The following is a 24,516-nucleotide window of genomic DNA, read 5'->3' as shown; positions in this document are numbered from 1 at the left end:
TGCGACTTTGAAAGGCGTGGAGCTCAATGGCTCTTTTGCATAGATAACTGGAGCTACTTAACTCTTCCTGTACTGGAAACAGTATCAGACACATATCTGTGCTGCTAATATTTTATTTCTTAGCTGTACTACACACACAATTCATTATATCATCCTGTTTTTTTGCTTCAGTGTCTCTTTAAGCCTTAAAGGGGAACGTCAGCCTAAACAAACATACTGTCATTAAGTTACATTAGTTATGTTAATTAGAATAGATAGGTAATATATTTTACCCACCCTGTTTTAAAAGAACAGGCAAATGTTTGTGGTTCATGGGGGCTGCCATCTTTGTCATGGGGGCAGCCATCTTTTTGGTTGAAAGGAGGTGACAAGGAGCATGAGACACAGTTCCAACTGTCCTGATCACCCCTCCCAGCTGCACATGCTAGGCTTCAAATGTCAAATTCAAAGTGTAAAAAAACAATTTGCTCCAAAACAGCAGAACGAGAGCAACAACATCAGAAATCCCATCATGCTTTGCACAGCATTAGTGGAAAAAAGCCCGGGCAGTTTTCTTCTGTGCAGCTAAAAATGAGGCTTGTATAAGAGAAACAAAGTTCTGATGCTGTGAAACTGTTAAAGAAACACCAAGCCTTTTCAGTGCTGCTGAGTCGATTTTTAGTCCGGAGGTTCACTTTAAGATGGCATATTGCTTATTGCTAAATTCCCCAGTATTCCCCTGGCATAGACGCTGCTATGATTAGAGTCTGAGGTGACTCGGGGTAATATATTTTTAATCGGGTGACATCATATATACACATGCAAGAATACATACAAGCATTTAAACTTCCTGTTTGTTGCAGGCGTCATGGAAACTGGATCCGGATCCCCAGACATCACCCATCACATTGGCAGGCTTTGATATTAGTCATCTACAGTTAAACCTGTCTCACTTGTAAATGCACTCATGAGGTTCTCTCCCATGTCTGATTTGACTCTGATCAACCACAGACTGACAAGACATAGTATGCAATATTTAATGTTTTGGGAGGATTTTGGCAAGTTGAATCAGTTGCCTGCTGATCTCTGTGGCTGCAGTAGTGTCTGAATAACACACATGAAACAAGTATATGGCTAATCTAGTCAGACTTCAGTCAGAAACACTTGATCTGCATGTTTGTTCAGGGTCTATGGCTAAAAGTGTAAGGGCCCTTCCACACCGAGTCGGTTGCATGCTGATAACATCGCCCATGCAACATAGGCAAAAAGATGCATGGCGTGTTATTGATGAGGTGGGATCATACAGTGAGGCACACAGTACAATGAAAGTATGCCTCACTGCCACTGTAAACACATGCGTTAACTTAGAACCCGCCACACCACACGTGATGTGGAATTCCCATAGTAATATATCATGGCACTGACATTGTGTGATGCGATGCAAAGCATTTTGGGGTTCAGTTGGGTTTTAAAACAGACCAGATGGAAAGCTAATCTAGATTCTCACTCTACCATGGTGGAGGAACAAAAGGAAGTCATTAAGACCTTGCCTGAGGTTGTTTTAGGATAGTCAGCTTTCCTTTAGTTATCTTTATTTTTTCATTTTTTTTAGTTATGGTTTTTTTTTTTTTTTTAAACTTTGCTCAATACATTGTAAAATACTAAGGTGGGTACAATACCACATTCATGTAGATATACTGTGATTCAAATATTTACATAACAAACAAACACAGCAGAGAGTACCTGTTTCTAATAAAAATGAAACATTTCAAATCCACAGTTAACAAAGCTTTAGCATCGGTGAAATTCAAACTCACGTTATTGCAGACACGTACCATACTGGCAAAGAGCTCCCCATCGTCATCACAAGCCACCCCTCCTGGGCTGTACAGTTGGAACCAGCCATCTTTCCCAGCTCTGACGCTTAAGAGACAAGAGTGCACCTGTGGGAGGAGCCAGAAAAATTCACACTTTTAATTTATAATTATTTTTCACCAGGTGTTCCATGTTATTGAACGTCTCCCAGGCTACCTGCATTTAAAATCTTATTTTTTTTCCCTGGCTCACATAAACCCAGATAGGACACATATAGGATTAGAAACACTGATCACACAAATGTCCTATGATCCTCTAGGTTGTAAGCTTGCAAGGGCAGGGACCTCCTCCTATTGTTTCTTAGTCTGCTGTAATTTATCATACGAATGTACACCAGTATTGCTGATGTCTCAAACCAGTATGTAGATACAAGGGGAAATACAGGTACTATCAGGGGAAAAAAAACACAAGGCAGAAAAAGCAGCTGCACAGGCTACCACATCCACTCAGGTGCTCATCAAAGCATGTCAGAAATCCTCAGCGTTTGGTATTATAAGTGGTGTCTGCAGTAACCAACCAGTACGCAACACATATAGAGGTGACCTCCACCAAAAACCAATGGAACGACCGATGGTAACTTGTTCATATGCACATAAACCAGTTTATTGCCAGCAGAAGACAATAAGGCCCAGTTCACATTAGCGGTAAAAAAAATAAATAAAAATAAAAGATACTGTACAAACTGAACGGATGCGAATGGATCCAACGTTAACCTATGGATCCGTTCACATGCGTCCGTTCCGCTGAGTACCAAAATTTCCAGAGCCCAGCGGAACGGAAACGAAAGTCCTGCATTGGGGGGAATGAGAGAACGAAAGTTTCTTCACACCAGAGAAGAAACAGACCATTCTAGGGCCAAAATCCACTGGGACAGGGGACGCTCATCCTGGGGTGGGGATCTGGGAGGGATGTGGGGACACTCCACCTGGGGTAGGGTTCTGGAGGGATGCTCCTTCTAGGGGTGGGGATCTGGGGGGATGTGGGGACTGGGGACGCTAGACTCCTGAGCAAGCAGGTGAAGGAGGGAGAGAGGGAGGGTTTCTTACCCAGGCTTCCGTCTCTTTCCCTTCACACCGCGTCATGTGACTACCACGCTTCCTGGTAGTCACGTGACGCAGGGGGAAGAGATGGAAGCCTGGGTAAGAAACCCTCCCTCTCTCTCCCCCTCACCCACCCGCTCAGCAGACCGTAGTGGCAACGGAGTGAAAACCGATCCGATTGACCAGTGACCATTTACCAGTGTGGACCAAGCCATATGGATTCGGTGAAGCGGAGAACGTATCCACTTTACCGGATCCATTTGGCTTTAACATATAGTGTGAACCGGGCCTGAGCCCTGATGGAGGCGGAACGCAGAAATCGGTTGGAGACTGGAGATTGGGACTACTATTACCATTTGAATCTTTATGTGCAAAACACACTACGCTGATGATTACATCTGAAGGGATCGCTATGTAAGTACTTGCACACTGTTTTTATTGTCTTCTGTTAAATATAAACTGGTTTAGGTGTATATGAACAAGAACTCATGCATCATCTATAAGTATTTGCATTGGTGGTTGTATTCATCTTACAGGGTTTTGAACATTTCATGTATTTATGTTTCTCAAACTATGTACATTGCTACAGAAGATGCTGGCGCTACATAAATAAAAAAAAAATAATCTAAATACATGTACCTGACTGTCGGGCGCAAAAAAAAAATAACACAGTAGAAAATATTCTTTCCGAGTTCAGACTATTTTTACAGAAGCTCCCTAGAAGCAGCAGAGCGCTGCGATCGCGTAAGGCAACATTTCCCCCCTCTCCCTCCAGTAGCTGGGACCGTATATACACCATTGGTAAGCATGGCAGCACTTTATTATGCATTGCACAGTATAATTAATTGTGATATTACTGTTTCACTATAGATTGTTTTGGAATTGGTTTAGTGATATGTTCACAAAATATTTTTATACTTAGATAGCACGCAGCACTTTTTTGGTTCACAGGCAAGATTTTTTGCAAATGATTTATTAATGATAGTTATGCAGGTGGTTTATTTGTGGTATGATAGTGAAGGGATTTGTGCAATAGACATAATACCTTTTTTGTGCACCAGTCACTTATATAAACGATTTGTCACTGTTCTGATCACAGTCCCTGGAGAGATTTCCGATTATAATCGGTTTAAGATTGGGGGTTTTATAGTTTTTAATTCTTGATGTTTCTGGATAAGTCCTTAATAAACTTTTACATTTTACATCATAATTGAATGAAGTGTATTGTGTTTACATATTGTCTCTAAGAGAAGGCATCTTTTCTATAGATTTGCGATTTTTACAGATGTACATTAAAGAGCTAGTTTAAACTGAACCAGAGCTTAGGGAAGATTGTTCATTCAGTAGAGAAAAAAAACCCCAAACATTAATATTCGCTTAATAAAATGGTGCAACCAAAGACTGTGTTTTCCCAAACGCATGCTAAAAATAAACTGCGGATTGTTGGAGAGTATAATATATTCAATAAAGAGGAGAATAATACTCCAACACAGTCAAGGCATTCTACGACTGCCAAAAAAATCTTCCCAAAAAGGCAAAAGTATGACGCAAATGGCAGCCTATGTTTGACGTTTGTTTTGCTACTGCATGCTGAGTTAGTCATTTTATTAAAATAGACTGCCAATCTCAAGTCTTGAAGCGGATAGTCAGTGCCAGGATACACACAGGACTATCTGACGGGGAACTCCTCAAAGCTACAGAGATAAATATGGAACAATATACATCTATCACCCCCTCTGCAGGCTCCAAATGTGTGGTCTAGGCAGGAATGTTTGCCAAGAGTAAAATATAAATGACTTTTTGTTTAGTAGAGTGCTAAACTGAAGAGAGGTCTCCATATAAAACAATACAGTAAAATGCTGATCACCACAAAAAAACTGTAATGTCTACTGAAATGATGGAACTTTTCTGCTGATGTACAGAACTGCTCACTTTAATAGTGTTGAGCAGCTGCTCCATGAGTCCTGATTGGCTCTTCTTTCTGCAGTCTCCATCACCATTGAAGAGAATTCTCTACTTCCTGTTTGCACAGGAAGTAGAGGCAGGAGTTGATAGAAACTCTCACAGATGGTGAAACAGGAGCGCAACAAAATTCCAAGAGAGGTTCTAACTGCTTTCCTCTATTTATGTTAATCAAGCTGATTGTTATTCGAGGGAATGGTGCCTTAGAGTCCGCCACAATAGAGTAATTACTACGGTCTACACAACCAAAGAACTGTTCGCTTTTGTAATTATGAAGGTAAGAGAAGTATGATGACAAATGGTGATCTGCTATCAGATCATTCTCTATAAATGGGATCCTAGGCCTGGAACCCACTATGCAACCTGCACTTCAGATCCAGTAAAACTACACAGCCTAATTATTGCCAGCGACTGATTCAGAGCTCAAAATCAATCTCACTCTCGACTGAAATCAGATTAGACAGACGGGAAAACATTGAGCAAAATTCTGGTCATCGTGCTGAGAATATGGTAACATCCAAATCGGAAATATGATCAAAATTGAAAAGAAATTGCATACACGTGTATGCTAGCTCTCTTTTATAGACAGTACAATCAATGTCATCGCTGAATATCGATCAGATCTCGTGCTTGAGTAGGCTCTGAAATGAAAATTGCACGGTGTGTACCAACAACCACAACAACAACACATTTGCAAAGTGCTTTTCTCTGGTAGGAGCCAGGCCCAGTGTACACTGAGCGGTTTTAGGTGCGATCCGCTGGCCGCATCCGCCTGTAAAACGCTTGGCTAATGTATGGGGGTTTTTTTTCGCTTCAGGTTTGCTTTTACATCTTTACTGAAACTTTTTTTTTTTTATCCAGAAATTTTAACAACAATCAACATGATGTGTGTTAGTTTAGACTAGGCCATTTTATGCCTGAAGTACAGGAGTTATCCATACATATCCAGTAAGGACTTGTTCACACTGAGTGTTTGCAGGTTTTTGTAAGCGCTGGCGATTTGAGAAATCTCCCCAAAAGCGAATGATTCCCTATGAGTGTGTTCACATATGAGCATTTTAATTGCTTTTTTTTCTGAGCGCTTTGGCTCAATGGAAAGTATATGTAAATCGCAAAGCGCTTGAAAAAGCACTTGCTCAACGCCTGGAATAGCGCTGGCAATTTATAATGTGAACAAGGCCTAAATGTCTGGGGATTCATCCGAACTGAATGCACTGCTTGTCCCGGAGACCTGAAATGATTTGTCCAGTTGTAAGCGCCTTCTGTTACTTGGGGCACACATTGTAACGCATTATTACCAGGCAATACCCTGCAGCACATACGAGGTACTTGCCGGTGTGAGGGAGCCCATGTGATTTTTCCAGGCACATTGCGCTTAGCCTGCTGACGGCTTACATGACAGGCATACAAATATTTACATGATATGGAACTGTGTAATCTACTTAGCCGTAGTGGAAGACAAAACAACTTTGAAGCATAGTGGAAAATGTGATAAGAGGCGTTTAAGGGAACGGACGCAAAACAAGAAAGAAGCCATAAAAGATATATAGTCATGCATTTGTCTAGTACGTCAGAACATTGCTGAGGGATACAACTAGGCTACATTCCGTTACAGGGATTTATGGGTGTTACAGAAGGCCTGCCAAAGGCCAAGTGAGGGCTATAAGAAGCATGCATTTCAACTGTACATTTTATTAGCTTAAAGAGACTCTGTAACAAAATTGCCAGCCTTATTTCTTCTAGCCTATAAGTTCCTATACCTGTTCTAATGTGGTCTGGATTACTGCAGCCTTTTCTAGTTGCGCTGTCTCTGTAATATATCTAATCTTCTTTTCTTTGTCAAGCTTTGTTGAGCCAGAGAGGAATGCAATGCCTCTGCTGTGATAGGGAGAATTTATACACGCCCCCTGCAGGCTCTGTGTGTGATTTGTTTATACGTCACAGACTAATCAATTTCAGCTTGCCTGAGGGGGAGGGAGCTGCCCATGCTGAGAAACTGTGAGAATTCCTGACAGGAGTGCAGATCATTCTCTGTGTAAAAAAAACTTGTATAATACTGTAACATGAGTATATATATATATATATATATATATATATATATATATATATACACATACACATATATATATTACACTATACACACACAAACATCACTTCCTGGTTGGTGGACATGTTTTTTGTTTGTAAACAGTGCCTAAAACTGGCAGGCCGGGGAGCGGCGGAAATGGCAAAGAAGAATCCAGGAGATCACAGTGACTCGATTGGTATGTTTTTTATTGTACAAATTGGACAGTACAGATTCTCTTTAAAATTCTACACCCTGACACCAAAAAAAAGGGACCAAAACATCCAGCTAGACTAGTGCAGACTAGTTCAGCACTTCATTATATATCTCATCCCCCGGAGTGCAGCACTTCTGTGGACAGAGAGGTTTAGGCATTGTCTTTACCACGATAGCTTCTGTCTTCCCCACAGCCAGGCTTTGGCTGAGGGGAAACAGCTGCTACTGTGGCACACATCAGGCCTTAACCTCCCCACCTACAGAAACATACACCGGCAAGAGTAGCCATGTTCATCCTGCTGGGACTTGGTTTTATGGGAAAAGCAGAGGCCAAGGGGAGTGGTCATTATACATACAATCAACCATTAATCCTCTGCATTAAAACACTCACACCTAAAGCTGGAACTCTAAAAGTGATAAGGTTGCAAAATTGGAGAATCTTACATTAGACTTCAGCATTTTGTACTAGACCAATTCACCAGCATTGAGGTTCCCTCTGTAGACTTGATCCCTACTTGACCTACACCTATCATCACACAAGCAAACTGTGCTCTTGAACCTGAGATTCAGGCTAAGGCAATATTAGGTTCTACCTTTAAAGGGAACACATGCCTGCACATAATTCATTGCTGCAATCTCAGCTTCGTAAATCTCATTGTCCTATTAGAAGTAGGGCGATGTTTCTGATCTGCTGTAATGTCCCATAATGTGGGGCTTTCTACGACTGATTTATAAACAGGCTCATGAAATAACAGCTTCCAGTTCCACAAAATCATCTGCTGCTTCTTGTGCGTGGAGCATATTATTAGCAATAGCGTGTGGAGAAGGGTTAAAACTCATTCTGGGTTTATATGGCCATCTGTCTGACAGGAAGTAAGTAATTCTCTCCAACAGGAACAGAAACAGTAACAACTCTTTACAGAGCAGTAAAGACTTAGGACCACCATAAGCCTTATTGTGCTCCCTCACTTCCTGTCCCGGGACCACCACATAAATCTCTGATATAGGAAGAAAGAGAAAGTCTTACCAATGTGGACACAGACAGCAGTAAGAACCCCCCCAAAGGCGTTAAGCCTGTATTACACACTAAGCAGGTATGAACAGTGTTGGCTAATAAGACAGCTGAGTTGTAGCTACAGTCCTGGCCACAAAGAGCAAACAAACAATCTTTCAGCCCTGACGGAAGAGTTGGGGGGAGGTCGGCGTTGGGCTTATAGTGAAAAAAAAGAGTCGGTGCTGCATCCCAGCTACCTCCTACCACACATGGGTGATGTTGCATTTGGAGGAAAGAGGATAGATAACTGGTTCAATGAGCCCTAAGAGAATCCCTCCATCTCCTGCTGCACTAAGCAGAGTCAGGAGCAGGAGATGCTCAGACAAACGCCCATCTACATTTATGAACACATCTATGTTGGCTGCATTTTTGTAATTGTAAAGTTTCACTACAGGAAACCAAAGTGTTTACAGAAAGGGGAAAGTTATATTAAGTAATGTGGATGCCATTTCTACTAGTTAGTCCGTGTCTTCAATGCTCCTGATAATAAAAACTGGAAAAAGCTTTTCCCTGGTGTCTGCACCACAGTAACCTCTAACAAGGCAAGTAATCTCATTCTCCGCACCATGCCTGCCCCAGGGGGGAATGCTTACCTCTTGCCTGGGGTCCTCTGCAAATCTCTGAATGACGTATTTCAGCTCCCTGCATGGAGAGGAGGAGAAAACATATTAGTTAGTTGGTTAGCTCAGCTGTAAAGTTTAGCAGAGATTATACACAGTAGCTGGGTCTGTAGCAATACAGCGGGGAATGTGAATGGCTGCAGGACATATGCAAGGAACACACATTGCCTGATGCAATTCAGGCAATGCATTTGTTTTTTCATTTTTATTTATTTATTTTTCATTTTTATTTAGGTTTTATTTTTGTTTTAGGATTTGTGTAATTTGTATCAATATGCATAGTCTAAAAAAATCATAATCTTTAAAGGGACACTATCAATTAACATGTTTTTTTTTTTTTTCAGTTGAGATAGGGAATGTTTGGAAAGTGCTGCTAAGTAAAGTTGTATTCATTTCACTGCTTATCTATTTGTTTACGGTTATCTAATTCCTTTCCCATGTTTCTGGCAGCAGACTCAGCCATGAGGGGAGGGGGGAAATTCCCTCACAATGTATCTGATAACTGTGTGCAGAGAGCTCAGTCAGAGACAGGCAGAGCTTTCTCTCACAGAGAGCAGAGGAAATGTATCTTATGGGCAACATAAACATTTGTAATACTGTAGTGTGTGAAACCTGATACCTCTTTTTAAATAATCTGCTTCAATATTACACTGTTCTTAGCATGTCAGACTGCAGAGATTCATACCTCTGCAAATGAGACATTCCGAACGTAGCTAAAATCTACACACAATGAATTACAGCTTTTGCCTCTGATATTTAAAATGAATAGTAGGAAATGTTAACACAGCTACTTATAAATTATTTGTACGTTGTCATTTTAGAACGCTTGGGTATTGATAGTAAAATCAGGAGGTATATGAAAAATACTTTAGTGTGTGTGTGTGTGTGTGTGTGTGAGTGTGAGTGTGAGTGTGAGTGTGAGTGTGAGTGTGAGAGAGAGAGAGAGAGAGAGAGAGAGAGAGAGAGAGAGAGAGAGAGAGTGTGTGTGTGTGTGTGTGTGTGTGTGTTTTTTAAAGATTCTTGATTTTGAAGAAGCAGTTACATGCATGCTGGGAGGGAGTCTGGGGATGCAAACTTTTCATGTGACCAATGCAAAGATTGCAGGGCCTTCAATTATTCAGAGGATTAAGGGAACTGAACTAAAAGGTTGATAACAGTCTTCCTAAAAAACCTAAAAATCGGCATACAGCGGTAAGGTCCGCTAACTATTGCAGTATAATGGACCCTAGGACGGTTTGAACACTGTTCAGATTTTTATGTGAATGTGATTGGTCTGAGTGTACTATATACTTAACCACTTGAGGACCACAGGCTTACACCCCCCAGTGACCAGGCTATTTTTTCCAATTTAGTGCTCTGCAGCTTTAAGAGATTGCTGCAGAGCCATACTATTGAGCACACAAGTGATTCTCCCCCCTTTCTGCCCCCCAACAGAGCTTTTTGTTGGTGGGCTCTGATTGCTGCTCTAACGTTTATTGATGTTTTTATTTGTTTGTTTTTAAATAAAAATAACTATTTTTTATTTACTTATGTATCCCCGCCGTCCCTCCCTCCGGCAACCAATTGCAGCGATCGGCTCTCATAGGCATCAGCCTATGAGAGCCGATCCCTTATGCCTATGAGAGCCGATCGCTCTCTGAGCCTCTACAGGGGATAGCCGAGTGACTGTCCCCAGTACAGCGCTGCCGTAAATTGCAGCGCTGTTCAATGTAAACAGACAGCGGTTTCGCCTTTTAACAGTCTAATAGCAGCGATCGCTGCTGGTAGACTGATGACGGAGCCGAGCTACGTCACTCACGCGCACATCGGGGAGTGTGATCCCCTGTAAAACCCCGCCCAAGGACTTGCCGCCAATCGGCATTAGGCAGTCCTGGGGCTGCCACCTTCCTGACGCCTATCGGCGTTAGGTACAGGGTTAAAGGACACCTGAAGTGAGAGTGATATGGAGGCTGCCATATTAATTTCCTATTAAGTAATACCAGTTGCCTGGCTATCCTGCTGATCCTCTGCCTCTAATAGTTTCAGCCACAATCAGGTGTCTTACATTGTCAGATCTGACAGGATTAGCTGCATGCTTGTTTCTGGTGTTATTCAGACACTACTGCAGCCAAACAGACCAGCAGGGCTGCTAGGTAACTTGTATTGTTTAAAAGAAAAAACTATGGCAGCCACCATATCCTAAAAAGGAGGCGCAGAAGTAGGCGAAAATCCAGTAACAATTACAATTGATCATGTGTCTATGTTAGTATGAAAGCAACAAAGGCCAGGCCACAGCCTGTGGGAAGGGAGAAAGTCCTGTAGGTGGCCATATATCATTTCATTTACTGTATCTGACAGCAGTCACTGCGTCGTATCCTGGCAAACATGATTTCATGCAGTTCAGGTGCCCATATTATATGATCGTGCATTTTATACAATACAGGAGGAGGCAGCAGACCCCTGGAGCAGGGGAACAAAGCAGGAATAGGCTCCATAATACTCACTTAGTGAATGTTTCATGGGCGAGAGCTCTGCAATACAAAAACACACCTTAGTGAAGATTCTCCAACAACAAGATATGAGCATTGTTATTGCCCTGAACTCAAACTAAACTTCCAAAACTTTGCAGATAGAAATCATAGTTTGTGAATCAACCCCTTTATAAGATACACATCAGGCATCTTTAGCTGTAACACAGAGTTGTAAGAACTGTTTACCTTGAGTGTTAAGAACTAGCAGAGTATATAAACACAGGTTTAACCACTTCCGGATACCGGGTGGTTTTGCTGATCGGTGCTGCGTGGGCTCTCCAGCCCACAGCACAGATCAGCTAGCAGCCAGGCCGATCAGACTTCCCACCTTTTTTCCCCACTAGGGGGATGTCCTGCTGGGGGGGTCTGATCGCCGCCGGCTGCTTGCGCTTGCGGGGGGGGCTCTCTTCAAAGCCCCCCTCCGCAGCGCTTCCTGGCCGCCTTCCCCTTCCCTCCCTCTACCTCCCCCTGTGAGCGGCGCAGGACGGAATTCCGTCCTGCGCCGGATAGGATAGGCTTCAGCCTATCAGGTGCCGGCGGTCCCCGGCCAATCAGAGGCCGGGGATCGCCGATCTCCGCCACGGCGCTGCTGCGCAGCAGCGCCGTATACATGTAAACACCGGGGAAGATCTTCCCCGTGTGTTTACATTTACCCTGCGAGCCACGATCGGAGGCTCGCAGGGTGTTCACGGAGACACCCTCCGTGAACTGACATGGAACAGCCGCTCATACGAGCGGCCGTTTCCATGCAATCCACTTCAGGATTCAGGGGCGTAGTTAAGCGTACGCCGAATCCTGAAGTGGTTAAAGTGTAAATAACGAGCATAAAATCAAAAATCAATTCTTTATTTGTATCTGGTAAACAAGTAATAAGGATGCTAACCAGGCAATCCAAAAGTTAAATATCACTCTTATTTTTCTTCTCCATAAAACATCATTCCCCAGTTTACGTGGCTCTTATTTGGTACATCTGCCACACAAAGGAAGTTGCAGGGCATGCTGGGTATTATTTTTTTCTTCTTTACTTTCCCCTCAGACTTGACTAATGCAGCCTGATTGGCTGAAGCCTCTTTCCCTCCTGTTTTCCCCTCCCACACCTCTGTTCCTCTCTGATTGGCCAATATTTCTCCATGCACTTTCTTCTACAGAGCTGGGTGGGAGTGCCTGAAGACTGGGAGAGCAGTTGGAAATGATACACAGACAAAGTAAGAGAGGAAGTGATGTCAGGATTGGCTTCAAAATAGGCACAGACTAAATGGAAAATCCTAAGAATGATTTTTTATTTTTATTCTATAGAAAAATCACTAAAATCAAAATTTGCAATACATATGTTATGTACCATAAGTAGAGCAAGTATTTATCTACTTAAAGGGGAACTGAAGAGAGAGGTATATGGAGGCTGTCATGTTTATTTCCTTTTAATCAATACCAGTTACCTGGCGGCCCTGCTGGTCTATTTCTCTGCAGTAGTATCTGATTAAAAACTAGAAACAAGCATGCAGCTAGTCTTGTCAGATCAGACTTATAAGTCTGAACCACTGAAACACCTGATCTGCTGCATGCTTGTTCAGGGGCTATGGCTAATAGCATTAGAGGCAGAGGATCCGCAGGGCTGCCAGGCAACTGGTATTGTCTAAAAGGAAATAAACAGGACAGCCTCCATATACCTCTCTCTTCAGTTCCCCTTTAAAGATGTGTTTTTTTTCTTTGAGATAGTATGGCTGTGAACCCGATGGGAGAGGGATATGGAGGCTGCCATATTTATTTCCTTTTAGGCAGTAACAGTTGCCTGGCAGTCTTGCTGATTCTCTGCCTCTAATACTTTTAGCCATAGCCCCTGAACAAGCATGTAGCAGTTCAGGTGTTTGACATTATTGTCAGATCTGACAAGATTAGCTGCATGCTTGTTTCTGGTGTTATTCAGACACTACTGCAGCCAAATAGATCAGCAGGAATGCCTGGCAACTGGTATTGTTTAAAAGTAAATAAATATGGCAGCCTCTATATTCCTTCTCACTTCGGTCACACTTTAAGCATTGACCGGAGTGGTGCAAGGCGATCATTGAGAAAGCAATCTTTGGGGTGATGGATCACGCTTGGGCCAGGAGAGTTTCTAGCTTCTGTGCATCATGCTAACTGTAAAGCTAGGTGGTGGAAGAGATACTTTTATAAAGACCATAATGGATCCTTTAAATGCTTGCCAAGCACTTATAGATGTGGAGTTTGTCAGTCCACCTACTTTATGGCATGTAGTGAATATCATATACATATCACCATATAGAACACTTCAGGACACCATTTCAGTTCACTTTTTATTCTATATTGTTATTAAGAACCAACTACACATTAAGAGACCTTTAAACGTTCTTTCTATAGCTTTAAGCTTGCCTTGATTTAGGGGTCCTTCTAGTTCACTTAATGTTGGCTGTACTGTGACATTTATTGATTTAAAGGGAACCTAAACTGAGAAGGATATGGATTTTTCCTTTTAAAATAATACCAGTTGCCTGACTCTCCTGCTGGTCCTGTGTCTCTAATACTTTTAGCCACAGCCCCTCAACAAGCATGCAGATCAGGTGCTCTGACTAAAGTCAGAATGTACTAGCTGCATGCTTTTTTTCCAGGAGTGTGATGCAGACAATACTGCAGCCAAAGAGATCCGCAGGACTCCCAGGCAAATGGTATTGTTTAAAAGGAAACATCCATATACCTCTCAGTTAACTTTACACTGATCTCTTAAGGCTCATACACACTTTCAACTTAGTGCACAAAACAACCGCAAAACATGACCAACCACTCAAGTTGTTTACCTGACAAGTACGTATACACACACCAATCAACTAAACAACCAAATCACTTATATACTATGCGTGCAAGCTAAATGACATAATGCACAACATGTCCCCATTCATAAACAACAAACTTGTTCAAAAGACTTGTACACACATTCCAACCTGCATGATAGTTGTGCAGATTGATCCACCGGTTGGATCTGGCAAACAACCTGTTATCAGTTGGTCATCTGGTTGGTTGCCAGCCATACACACATGCCCAACTATCTTCCAACAGACAAGTTTGGAAGATAGTTGGACCGATTGTTGGTATTTGTGTATGAGCCTTAGAGTTCTGGTTGTTGATATGTCTAAGTGGATTGCTTTATCCTATTATCATTATTGATTTATATAGCGCCAACATCTTCAATGGCACTGTACAATAGAATACAAGGTGTAACAATACAATATAAACAATACAACAATTAACAAGACAATGATGGATAACAGCTGATGTGATGAACAACGAAACTACAGATTTTACATGAGTGTGGAAAGGTGTACACATATTATACAGCATTAGGAGACAAAGGGGAAGAGAGCCCTGGCCATGGACCTTACAGTCAAAAGGGTTAAGGGATAGGAAAATAGGTAAAGGGGATGCAGTGTTTGAGATGTTAAAATGGCGGTCAGGGCCAAAGTGCCCTACAGCGCACTCATCAGACATGGAGGTATAACTGCAGGTTGATCATCACTTTGGATATGTACCTCACACCACTCCTGTAAACAAAAGTTTTACATCAGGTGACTATTTTCGTTGAGCTATTTATTCTATGTTGTTATTGAGCGACGACCATATATAAACAGGCCTCTGAACTTTCTTCTGTGACATACTTTTGTTTTGTCAGAGAACCCAAGTGACTTAATTAAGCCTTGGACACCTCTCTATTAATGAGAGTGACGAGGCAATTATGGGTCACTTTGTTAGCTAGGTTGCATCATTGGCAGTGGAATAATGCATTCCTAAGAGAGCTACTAAAAGACAAATTTGGCCAAATGACGCCAGCCTGTTTTCGCAGCCTGCAACTTTAACTCTTGTGCAGGAGCTGATCCACGTGCGAGCTCGGCAGGCCTCCTGGGCATCGCCGCTTGATAAATGGGGCAATTACCACTGATAATTTTTATTCTCTGTGGTGTGTATTTCTTTTTTTCAAACACAAACACTCATTATTCATCTCCACAAGGACCTGGGCCGTTCCAAAGGCAACACGGCTGCATGTCTTTCATCAAAACAGGTATACATGCTCTTTATAATGTGTTGAGCGATTGGTAAATATGCCTGGGGACATCCAAATTATACCCTGCGGCAGCATACATTGCACAACAAAATATCGTTTTTAAAGCATGCCATGACACGTTCCTGAGCATTTCCTTACTAGTGTCTTTTCATGGTTACTTAAAGGAAACCCGAGATGAAAGTAACACAAGTAATTACACTTTCCCAGGGCTTCCTCCCGCCCCCAGTAGGCCGTGGGCTCCCTTACCCTCCTCCTGGGCCACTCCGTTTTTCTGTAGTCAGTTCTGGTAGACGCTGAATACTGCGCATGAGCAGCCCTGGCCATGTGTCTACTTAACTTTTAATTGTGATGCCAATAAATAGTCATTCAACTGATATAGCATGAAAACGTTGGTCATCATGCTAATAGCCTAACGCATGTTTCGCAACCTATGACCAGGTCGCTTCTTCAGAGGCAGAGTTTTTTTTTGTGTGTTCATAGTTCGTGAATACAGGATGGTTAATAAAAACATTTGCAACACAGTAACCAAGCAGCTCGGGGTGACCCAAAACCACAAGGTGAGTATAGGGGACTTAAAGAGACTGAAAAACCCTCCTGCTAAAAAGCAATGCTAGGTGTGGTTTGCCTTCTTATAACAGAAGGAATTTGCGATAATTCCGCTTAAAATGAACATCTGTGGTTACCCACAATGCATCGCTACTGAATATGCAAATGATCCCCTTATGCCCCAGAAGCCAAGTTTACATCCAGAACCGCTGGTGTCAAGCAACTCTATAGCTTTAAATTTTACAGAGCTGCACTAACCCCTCATGCAGACAGCCTGAGGGGTTAGTGCGGCTCTGTAAAATTTAAAGCTATAGGCTTGCTAGACACCAGCGGTTCTGGATGCAAGCCTGGCTTCCCGAAGCATAAAGAGATAATTTGCATATTCAGTAGCACCATACTTTTTATATTCAGTAGGGGTGCATTTTGGGTAACCACAGATGTTCACTTTAAGCTGAATTATCGCAAATTCCTTCTGTTTTAAGAAGGCAAACCGCACATAAAAACATCTGCAAAATAGCATAACGTAAGAGACTGAGGTCCAGGGATTGCACTTGTCTGCTGCAGTGTAATCCTTTAGATGCAGAAGAATGAAGAGGCCCTGGAGAGTGGCAAGCGAGCCCCTAGCGTACAGGGGGCTGGAGGAAGCCCCAGGTAAGTATAAATGCTTGTGTGGAGTTATTCTTAAGTACACTTTAAGGGCTGGTGCACACCGAGCGGCTTTTTGGGCGTTTTCAGATCCGCTTGCGGCTGCGGATCGGCTTGGTCAATGTATCTCAATGGGGTGGTGCACACCAGAGCGGGAGGCGTTTTGCAGAAACGAAAAATGCCTGGGTGAGGCATTTTTTGGATTGTGGATGCGTTTCTGCCTCAATGTTAAGTATAGGAAAAACGCAAACCGCTCTGAAAAACGGCACTTCAGAGCGGTTTGCCAGGCGTTTTTTGTTACAGTAGCTGTTCAGTAACAGCTTTACTGTAACAATACAGGAAATCTACTACACCAAAACCGCTAGACAAAACCGCAAAACGCTAGCTGAAACGCTACAGAAAAATAAGAAAAAGCGTTTCAAAATCTGCTAGCATTTTGCGGATCTGCTAGTGGTTTTTGGTGTGCACCAGTCCTAAAACTGATCTTTGAGCAAAATGGTGTATTGTATTTTTATATTATAGTATTTTATAAGTGCAAGGCCCCTTTCACACAACAGAATTTGCATGCAATTTGCGTGTTTGCATATCCGCATTCGCCATACATCTACTGTAAGTCAATGGCATTGGATTTTACTTGCGTTGATATTTCAAATGTGATTTTTCTGCAAAAAAATATTGAGCCTGGAAATCTGCTTTTTTTTTTTACAACAGACGTTTTGTGTGTAGTGTTAACGAATGGAAACAAAGAACAATTGCATTTGCTGCATAAAAATCACATCCGATTTTGAAGTTAATTAGACACATTCTCAAGTAAATTAGCTTAATTGCTGTGCAAGGAAAAAATTATTTTACAAAAATTCAGATTAAAAATGCTTACAAAAATATATTTGCAAAATTTGCAAAATGCAGAAATGAAAAATGTGTCCAAAAATTGTAGGCATATCTGTGAAAGCAGCCCAATAGTTATAGCAAAGATTACCTAAACATTCTTTCACTTGATCCCATCACTGTCATACGTAAATAAAGGTCCGAGAGTACTCACAGCTGCAAGAGGGAGCTAGCAAAGGGGCAAATTACTTAGCAAACAATCACTGGTATGCAATCCCATTTTCCAAGCATTTAAGGTTTAAATATGCCATACCATTTTTTGGGCTTGATTCACTAAACCGTGATATGACAAATATCAGACCTTATCAAAGTTAACACACCTTATCAAAGATATCACACCTTATCAAAGTTAACATGCCTTATCAGAGTAGCATAGCGAGCGCTACGAAGTTATGCCTGCTAATTGGCAATGGCACTTGTCCTGCCCTGAGCCTCTGCGGGTTCGTAGCGCTCGCAATGCTACTCTGATAAGGCGTGTTAACTTTGATAAGGTGTGCTAACTTTGATAAGGTGTGATATATTTAAGAAAGTGTGATATCTTTGATAGGGTGTGCTATTTGTTATACCACGGTTTAGTCAATTAAACCCTTTGTGTGAAATAAGATGTCAGCAGCTTCAAATCCTGTCTTAGAACTCGTTTCCACTACACGTGGTGCAACGTGATCACTGCAACAAACGCAACCAATTTACTTCAATGGAGTAGTTTCCATTGACACAAATTTACCTACACGAACCGGCACGATGCGACGCGGTGGAAATTAATGATAGCATGCTGCAGTTTTGCCCAGCACGCATCCTATTCCCCATTGCCACTGGCAGGAAGCGGCATGATGCCGCATCCAGATATCCGGCAGGAAGTGCTTGCAGCTGGATGCGATGCAAAGGTCACATTGCATCCACAACACTGGTGGAAACGGGCCCTCAAAATGTTGCTCACATGACTAAAAGCAGCTTTTGTTATGGGAATCAGTTTCAGGTTCATTCTACTGTTCAGACTGCAAAGGGAAGGCACAGACTGAATCCTCTGCACCTGAGTGCCTTCACAGACCAGAAAAGGTAGATTGGTAAAAACGCAAACACATAAAAAAACACAAATGTAAAATGAACACAGGCAAACAAAACCGCAATTACAAAAATGCAAAATGCAGAGAAAAACACAGAAATGCATATGGCAGAAATCTCCTTGTTTTTTGCACAAACAAAGTGTGCTCCCAGCCTATCAGCAGAAAGCATGTAGCTCTGATTTGACATTTAATGTCTGTTATTGTTCTGATCTCCTCAGCCCGCATGGAAACATTGATGTTCCTGGAATTGGAAGCTTTAAACAACTGTGCAAATTTGCCCTATATGTGTGCCTATTAACAGCATATACCGTAACTGCTTGAAATTATGAAGTTAATTCTGCATTATGTTTTAAGGCCTAACCAAGATTGGAGAAGTAAACAAATCAAATCTTGAGACTGACCGAATGAAGAGTGGAAGGCCACTAGGCATCTCCATATAAGAAACCACACATTATACATATCATCACTCTACTTACTCTTTGGGAAATGGGATGGGCTGCAGTAGACTAGCCAGAGCTGGCCTCCAGTCATCATAATCTGACCTGCAAAACAATTCCAGAGAAACCATTAGCATTTCTAATCACACTACAAATACTGACAATTCAAAAAACATCTCCAGGGTTGTTTGCTTGCTTATTGTTATCTGCTTTGAAAGATGAGGATTTCAGACAACTGAACACACTATGGCCCTTATTCAATTCACTTTTTTTCCTGACTTTTCTCCAAAGACATCATTTGTCATATTATCTAGAAAATAAAGTTTCATCAGTTAAAAAAAGTACTAAAAAAATGAAGTTAAAAAGTAACATCCATGAAATCTTCATTGCACTTTTGTCAGAATTGTTTGATTATATATTATATCTATCTCTTCTAGCAGCTGCTCCCTAATGGTTGCTGTACCCATTTCCTCTGAAAATGTTGCATTGAATATTACCATTTTTGATTTGTGTTATATATTATCTTTAAAAAAAAGTAAAGTTAAAAAAAAAAAAGTAACATCCAACTTTATTTCATTGGTAAGGGTTGAAAATATCTCCTTGGAAAAAACTCAGGAGAAAAGTTCACCTGAATATATTTCTAGGTAATATTTTCAAATATGCAAATAAAATGCCCTTTAAACCACCAGCAAGCAAAGAAATGCTCAAAATAATTTATTTTAAGTCGAAGATGAAAAATGATCTCCTAGGAGAAAACACAAGAGAAAAGTGAATTGCATATGGGCCCAGGGCTCAAAGAGTGAGTCTAAACACTAATGAGCAGGTGAAGGGTAGCTTGTCAATGATCCCGCCAACTTCAGACTCTTTGAAGTAAGTGAGTCAAGCCTATTTCATGGTCAGTTATAGTCACCTTTCGGACTGGCTTACATTAAACGCTGAAAAACTGATACGTTTTAACTGATCAGTTGTTCTGCAGCAGTGCATTGTGTAAATGCTTTCAGATAAAATGCATAGATGTGAACTGCGCCATAGGGAAACATGGACAATTCCTTCACTAGGGCTGCACACAAGTTCTCCGTTCACGTTACAAATGGCCCAGCCGAGATGACCCAAAATGATCACCTTAGTTGGGGATTACCTAGTGTGTGTACAAATCTTAAAGTGGATATACAATCCGGCATAACATACACTAAATACATGTTTTACTACTTTTCATTACCCATAGTTATTCTATTTTCAATTGTCCACATGTAATGTCATCTGTGTAAAAATCACAATTACTCCTAGCTCACAGAAGCGTTGCTAGGAGCTGCCACTGCATGTATAGAATATATTCAATTTCATTAAGAAATTGTTTGTGAGAAGCTCTGTAAATTGATAAAATACAATGTTTTTTTTGTTTTTTTTTATAAATTCAAGGAATCCTGCTGAAAAACAAACTGTTGAATCAGTTTTATCAACTGCAATAAGTGTTCACAGTGGGCATAAGGCCTGGTGGATCTCCTGCCTTCAATTCAGTCCCTATGCCCCAATCCCCTCTGCAATCTTCATCCTGTGTGGCTTGTCTGCCTCAGCCAAGGGATGACAACAAGTAAGTGTGTCATCCCAACACTCGGTTACACCAAAGACTTTAAATGCGCAAGGTACAGAGACTGATAAGCAGAAGGCATAAGTACCATCAAACCAAAGTAACAGATAGACAGGCGTAACAGGGTCATACACTGAGCAATCCATATGACAAACCAGGGTTTTTTTTCAGAAGAGCAGTCTAAGTACAAGCAAGAGGTTGGTCCACACAGCAATCCAATAGAGTAGTTAAAGTCCAGACAAGTTCCAATCCAGGCAGCAATCCTAGAGTCACAACAGACGATCAATGGTAATTATAGCATACCCAGCAGCTAGTGGAACTAACGCTATCACGGGCAATGAGTGAGAGTCTGGAGCAGCTTATATACTGCAGTCAACCAATCACACCAGACCACCCCTCCCAGCAGCCAACCAGAAACAACTTCCTGTACATCATTCATAAGCCATAGCAATGAGCATGTTAATCAACAGTGAGTCTGTGACGTAATGACAAGACGCAGAACATTTATATTGCGTTTTTCTCCTGGCGGACTCAAAGCACCAGAGCTGCAGCCACTAGGACGCGCTCTATAGGCAGTAGCAGCGTTAGGGGGACTTGCCTAAGGTTTCCTACTGAATAGATGCTGGCTTACTGAACAGGCAGAGCCAAGATTCGAACCCAGGTCTCCTGTGTCAGAGGCAGAGCCCTTAACCATTACACCATCCAGGACCCTAATGCATAGGGGGAACGAATGATCACATGCATCCGCCTCTTGGAACGGACACCACGTGCGGCTAGCCGCACAGCTATAGGAATGCAGGAAACTACATCTTGCAAAGCCTGCCCACTGGGATTACCAGACTGTGCAGGTCCGCAGGAGAGCTAGAGATGCCACCTGAAACCTTAGAGGAAATCAATCTCTTACACTGACTTCCTGGACTGCTAGATCCATGGCAGGCTTGCAGAGCAGGTGAGTTCATAACAGTGGGGGTGTCTGCTGAGAAGCCTCAGCACAAAGTGAAACACAGTCTATGAACCAATGTCAATAACTTGTTTTTCCCTTAAAGAGACTCTGTAACAAAAAAAATTAAAATAAAAAAACCCAATGAGGCTTCCCCCATCCCTGTAGCTGCAGGCAATCCAGCGCTGGCTCCCTCAAAGTGTCTGACAAGACTAATATATTTACCTTGCCTGGCTCCAGTGGTGGTGCTGTTGCGGCTCTCAGCACGAGGATAGGCGGAAATAGCCGAGAGGAGACTTGCGCCTGCGCAGTAGAGAGGACCGACAGCGATCGGCTATTTCCACCTATCTCCGAGCGGAGAGCCGATACTGCGCCTGCGCTGGAGCCGGGAAGGTAAATATTTCCATCCCCGCTGTTCGGAGGGGCACAGCAAGACCGCCATGGGACACAGGAGGACGGGGAAAGCCTCAATAGGATCCGGAGGCTTCCCCCTACCGAGGGGAGTTACAAGGGTGGGAACTTTTTTTAGTTACAAGTTTTCTTTAAGGAAGGTTATCATGGTGTGGCTAATCTTTTAGAGCGGAGAGGAAAATTTGACAATTGTTCCACTTTAAGCCAGCTGCCTAGAGAGGGTCACATTTTAGAATTGTTCAGCTGATTACTTACAAAGGCCACAATAAATAAGGTGTATAGGTTTAAAATAGTATCCCTCTTGAAAGCCAACCCAAGGATACTCAGTGAAGTCTTCTTTCAAAGTGAACTTGTAACCCCACCTCTCCCCAGATAGTGAGGCCGTATCTGTCTGTTACTGTACCCAGATAGTAGTAATAACTGATTTAAGTAGGTGGGTAATGTTTATTTAAAGTCTACAGGAGTTCTCGGTTAGTGGAAAATATGCATTGTAGTGTTTTTTTAATCATTTTCTTTATAGAAAAACAATCCTAAGATGTGAATGCGGTGAATAATGCAGTAACAGACTGCTGAATTCTCAGCAGAAACAGAAAACAATGTACAATGGCAGAATGACACTCGCTGTCTCTCTCTAATCTAAGTGACGCAACACATCTTTATTGTAGCCAATAAATGAATGTAGGGCCTGCGACAATGTCACTAGAGGCAAAGAAACACTGTAACTGCCTTGTGTGGCATTCCTGTAAATGCCTGTCACAGCATTTGACCATGGCAAAGTTATGTGCCTCATGATCACACCTGTAACACACGTAAAATAATCAGAGCTGCGCTAAGAAACAGGAAGTTATGGTCACACAGTGGACTGTACCACACTCACTTTACATAATGGCAATTGTCATATGAGCTAGGTACTGGAATAACTCCACCCAACAGGGGAAAAACATAACCTTGGATGAAACCTGGTGTGTGTTTACGGACACTTATAGTGACAGAGCTGTCCATTACCTAGTAAAAAAAAACAACACCTATATTTGAAAAGGCTGATTAAAAAACAAACAAACTATATTTGTCTGGCTGTCGAGCCGGTCCTCTAACCCTCGTCTCACCCAATCTCCTTGGCCCAAGCATGTATACACATCAGGTGAGCCCACTAGCAGCACCCTTGTTGACTTAAAGGACCCTATAGTAGGACACGCTAAATCTTTGTATGCTGCCCACCAACTATAGCGGGACAGTAAATGTGTTAGTAGGTGGGGCATCCCTGCACGTGGAGGGCAAGCAATCGCCTTCCATATATGCTGTAATTGGATCAAGATGCCACAAGTCACAAGGTGCCTGGCTGTGCAGTCATTACATCCAGCTACGTTGATCAGCACACTATCTCTTTATATAATCTCCCTGCGTCCTGTCCCTGTGTCAGTGCTTTTGTGCTACCGCGCATGTCCTGCACTGACAAACGTTGGGACAGGACGTAGGACGGTCCAGGGGGCGGGCCGGCCGGGGGTGTGCGGCGGTCGGATGCTGCGGGGGTGACTGATGGGCTTAGGTCGCCTAGTAATCCATAAAGCCAATGTAACTGGCACCAGGTGATGGAAGTGCCAGCAGATTGTATTGGGGCTCCTATGGTTTACTTGAAGTAGTGTCTCAGATGCTGAGCTCTGAGCAGGCGTTTTAACCAAACCTCTTTATCCTCTTGATGTTTATGCAGTTGGTATTTCAATTAGTGTCTATTATTTGAGGCTGCAAAGCTAGAGGTAGGACAGGGTCTTACAGGGACACACTGCTTACAGCCAATGCGGTAACACAAAAGTTATAGCAAGTGTATAGTCTCAGAGGCCGGACTTGGAATTAGCAGTGCTTATGTTGGGCTGAATGAGCAGTAAGATATACTTGCCTTCTCTCACAGGACCACACACACACAGCGCCACACACACACACCAACACACACACACACTATATATACACACACACACACACACACACACACACACACACACACACACACACACACACACACACACACACACACACACACACACACACACACACACACACACACACACACACACACACACACACACACACACACACACACACACACACACACACACACACACACACACACACACACACACACACACACACACACACACACACACCACAGGAATTACAGGAATAAATCCTCAGGTCTGTAGTAGCTGATCGTAAATGAAGTAGAGGGTTTATCAAATAAATCAGATCAGTTTATAAAAATGTTCAGTGTCATTAACTCCGTATGCCCTGGATGTGTTTGGAAGGTGTTAAAGTGAACCTCCACACTAAAAATCCACTCAGCGGCACTGAAAAGGCCTGGTGTTTCTTTAACAGTTTCACAGCATCAAAACTTTGTTTTTCTTACCCAAGCCTCATTTTTAGCTGCACAAAAGAAAACTGCCCGGGCATTTTTCCCCTAATGCTGTGCAAAGCATGATGGGATTTCTGATGTTGTTGTTCTCCTTCTGCTGTTTTGGCGCAAATTTGTTTTTTTACATTTTTAATTTGAGATTTGAAGCCTAGTGTGAGCAGCTGGGAGGGGTCATCAGGACACAGTAGTAGAGAGGAAGGTGC

The 24,516-nt window shown here is 42.3% G+C and overlaps 1 protein-coding gene across 2 annotated transcripts in view; it reads right to left on the bottom strand.

Annotated features, from left to right (window-relative positions):
- CMIP (c-Maf inducing protein) overlaps positions 1 to 24,516 on the bottom strand; it is a 253,336-nt gene that overhangs the window by 25,694 nt on the left and 203,126 nt on the right. The window contains exons 11-14 of one of the 2 annotated variants that reach the window (XM_068260379.1): positions 19,010 to 19,075; positions 11,295 to 11,321; positions 8,785 to 8,833; positions 1,797 to 1,922 (exon numbers count right to left, since the gene is read on the bottom strand). In XM_068260379.1, the coding sequence (XP_068116480.1) occupies positions 1,797 to 1,922; positions 8,785 to 8,833; positions 11,295 to 11,321; positions 19,010 to 19,075 (268 nt within the window). The remainder of the gene's footprint in view (positions 1 to 1,796; positions 1,923 to 8,784; positions 8,834 to 11,294; positions 11,322 to 19,009; positions 19,076 to 24,516) is intronic. The other variant, XM_068260380.1, reaches the window with a different exon arrangement.

This window comes from Hyperolius riggenbachi, chromosome 11, assembly GCF_040937935.1.
Source record: "Hyperolius riggenbachi isolate aHypRig1 chromosome 11, aHypRig1.pri, whole genome shotgun sequence".
Taxonomy (NCBI): Eukaryota; Metazoa; Chordata; class Amphibia; order Anura; family Hyperoliidae; genus Hyperolius; species Hyperolius riggenbachi.
The sequence above is the reverse complement of the archived record's forward strand: the minus strand, read 5'-3'. Positions and strand labels throughout refer to the sequence as shown.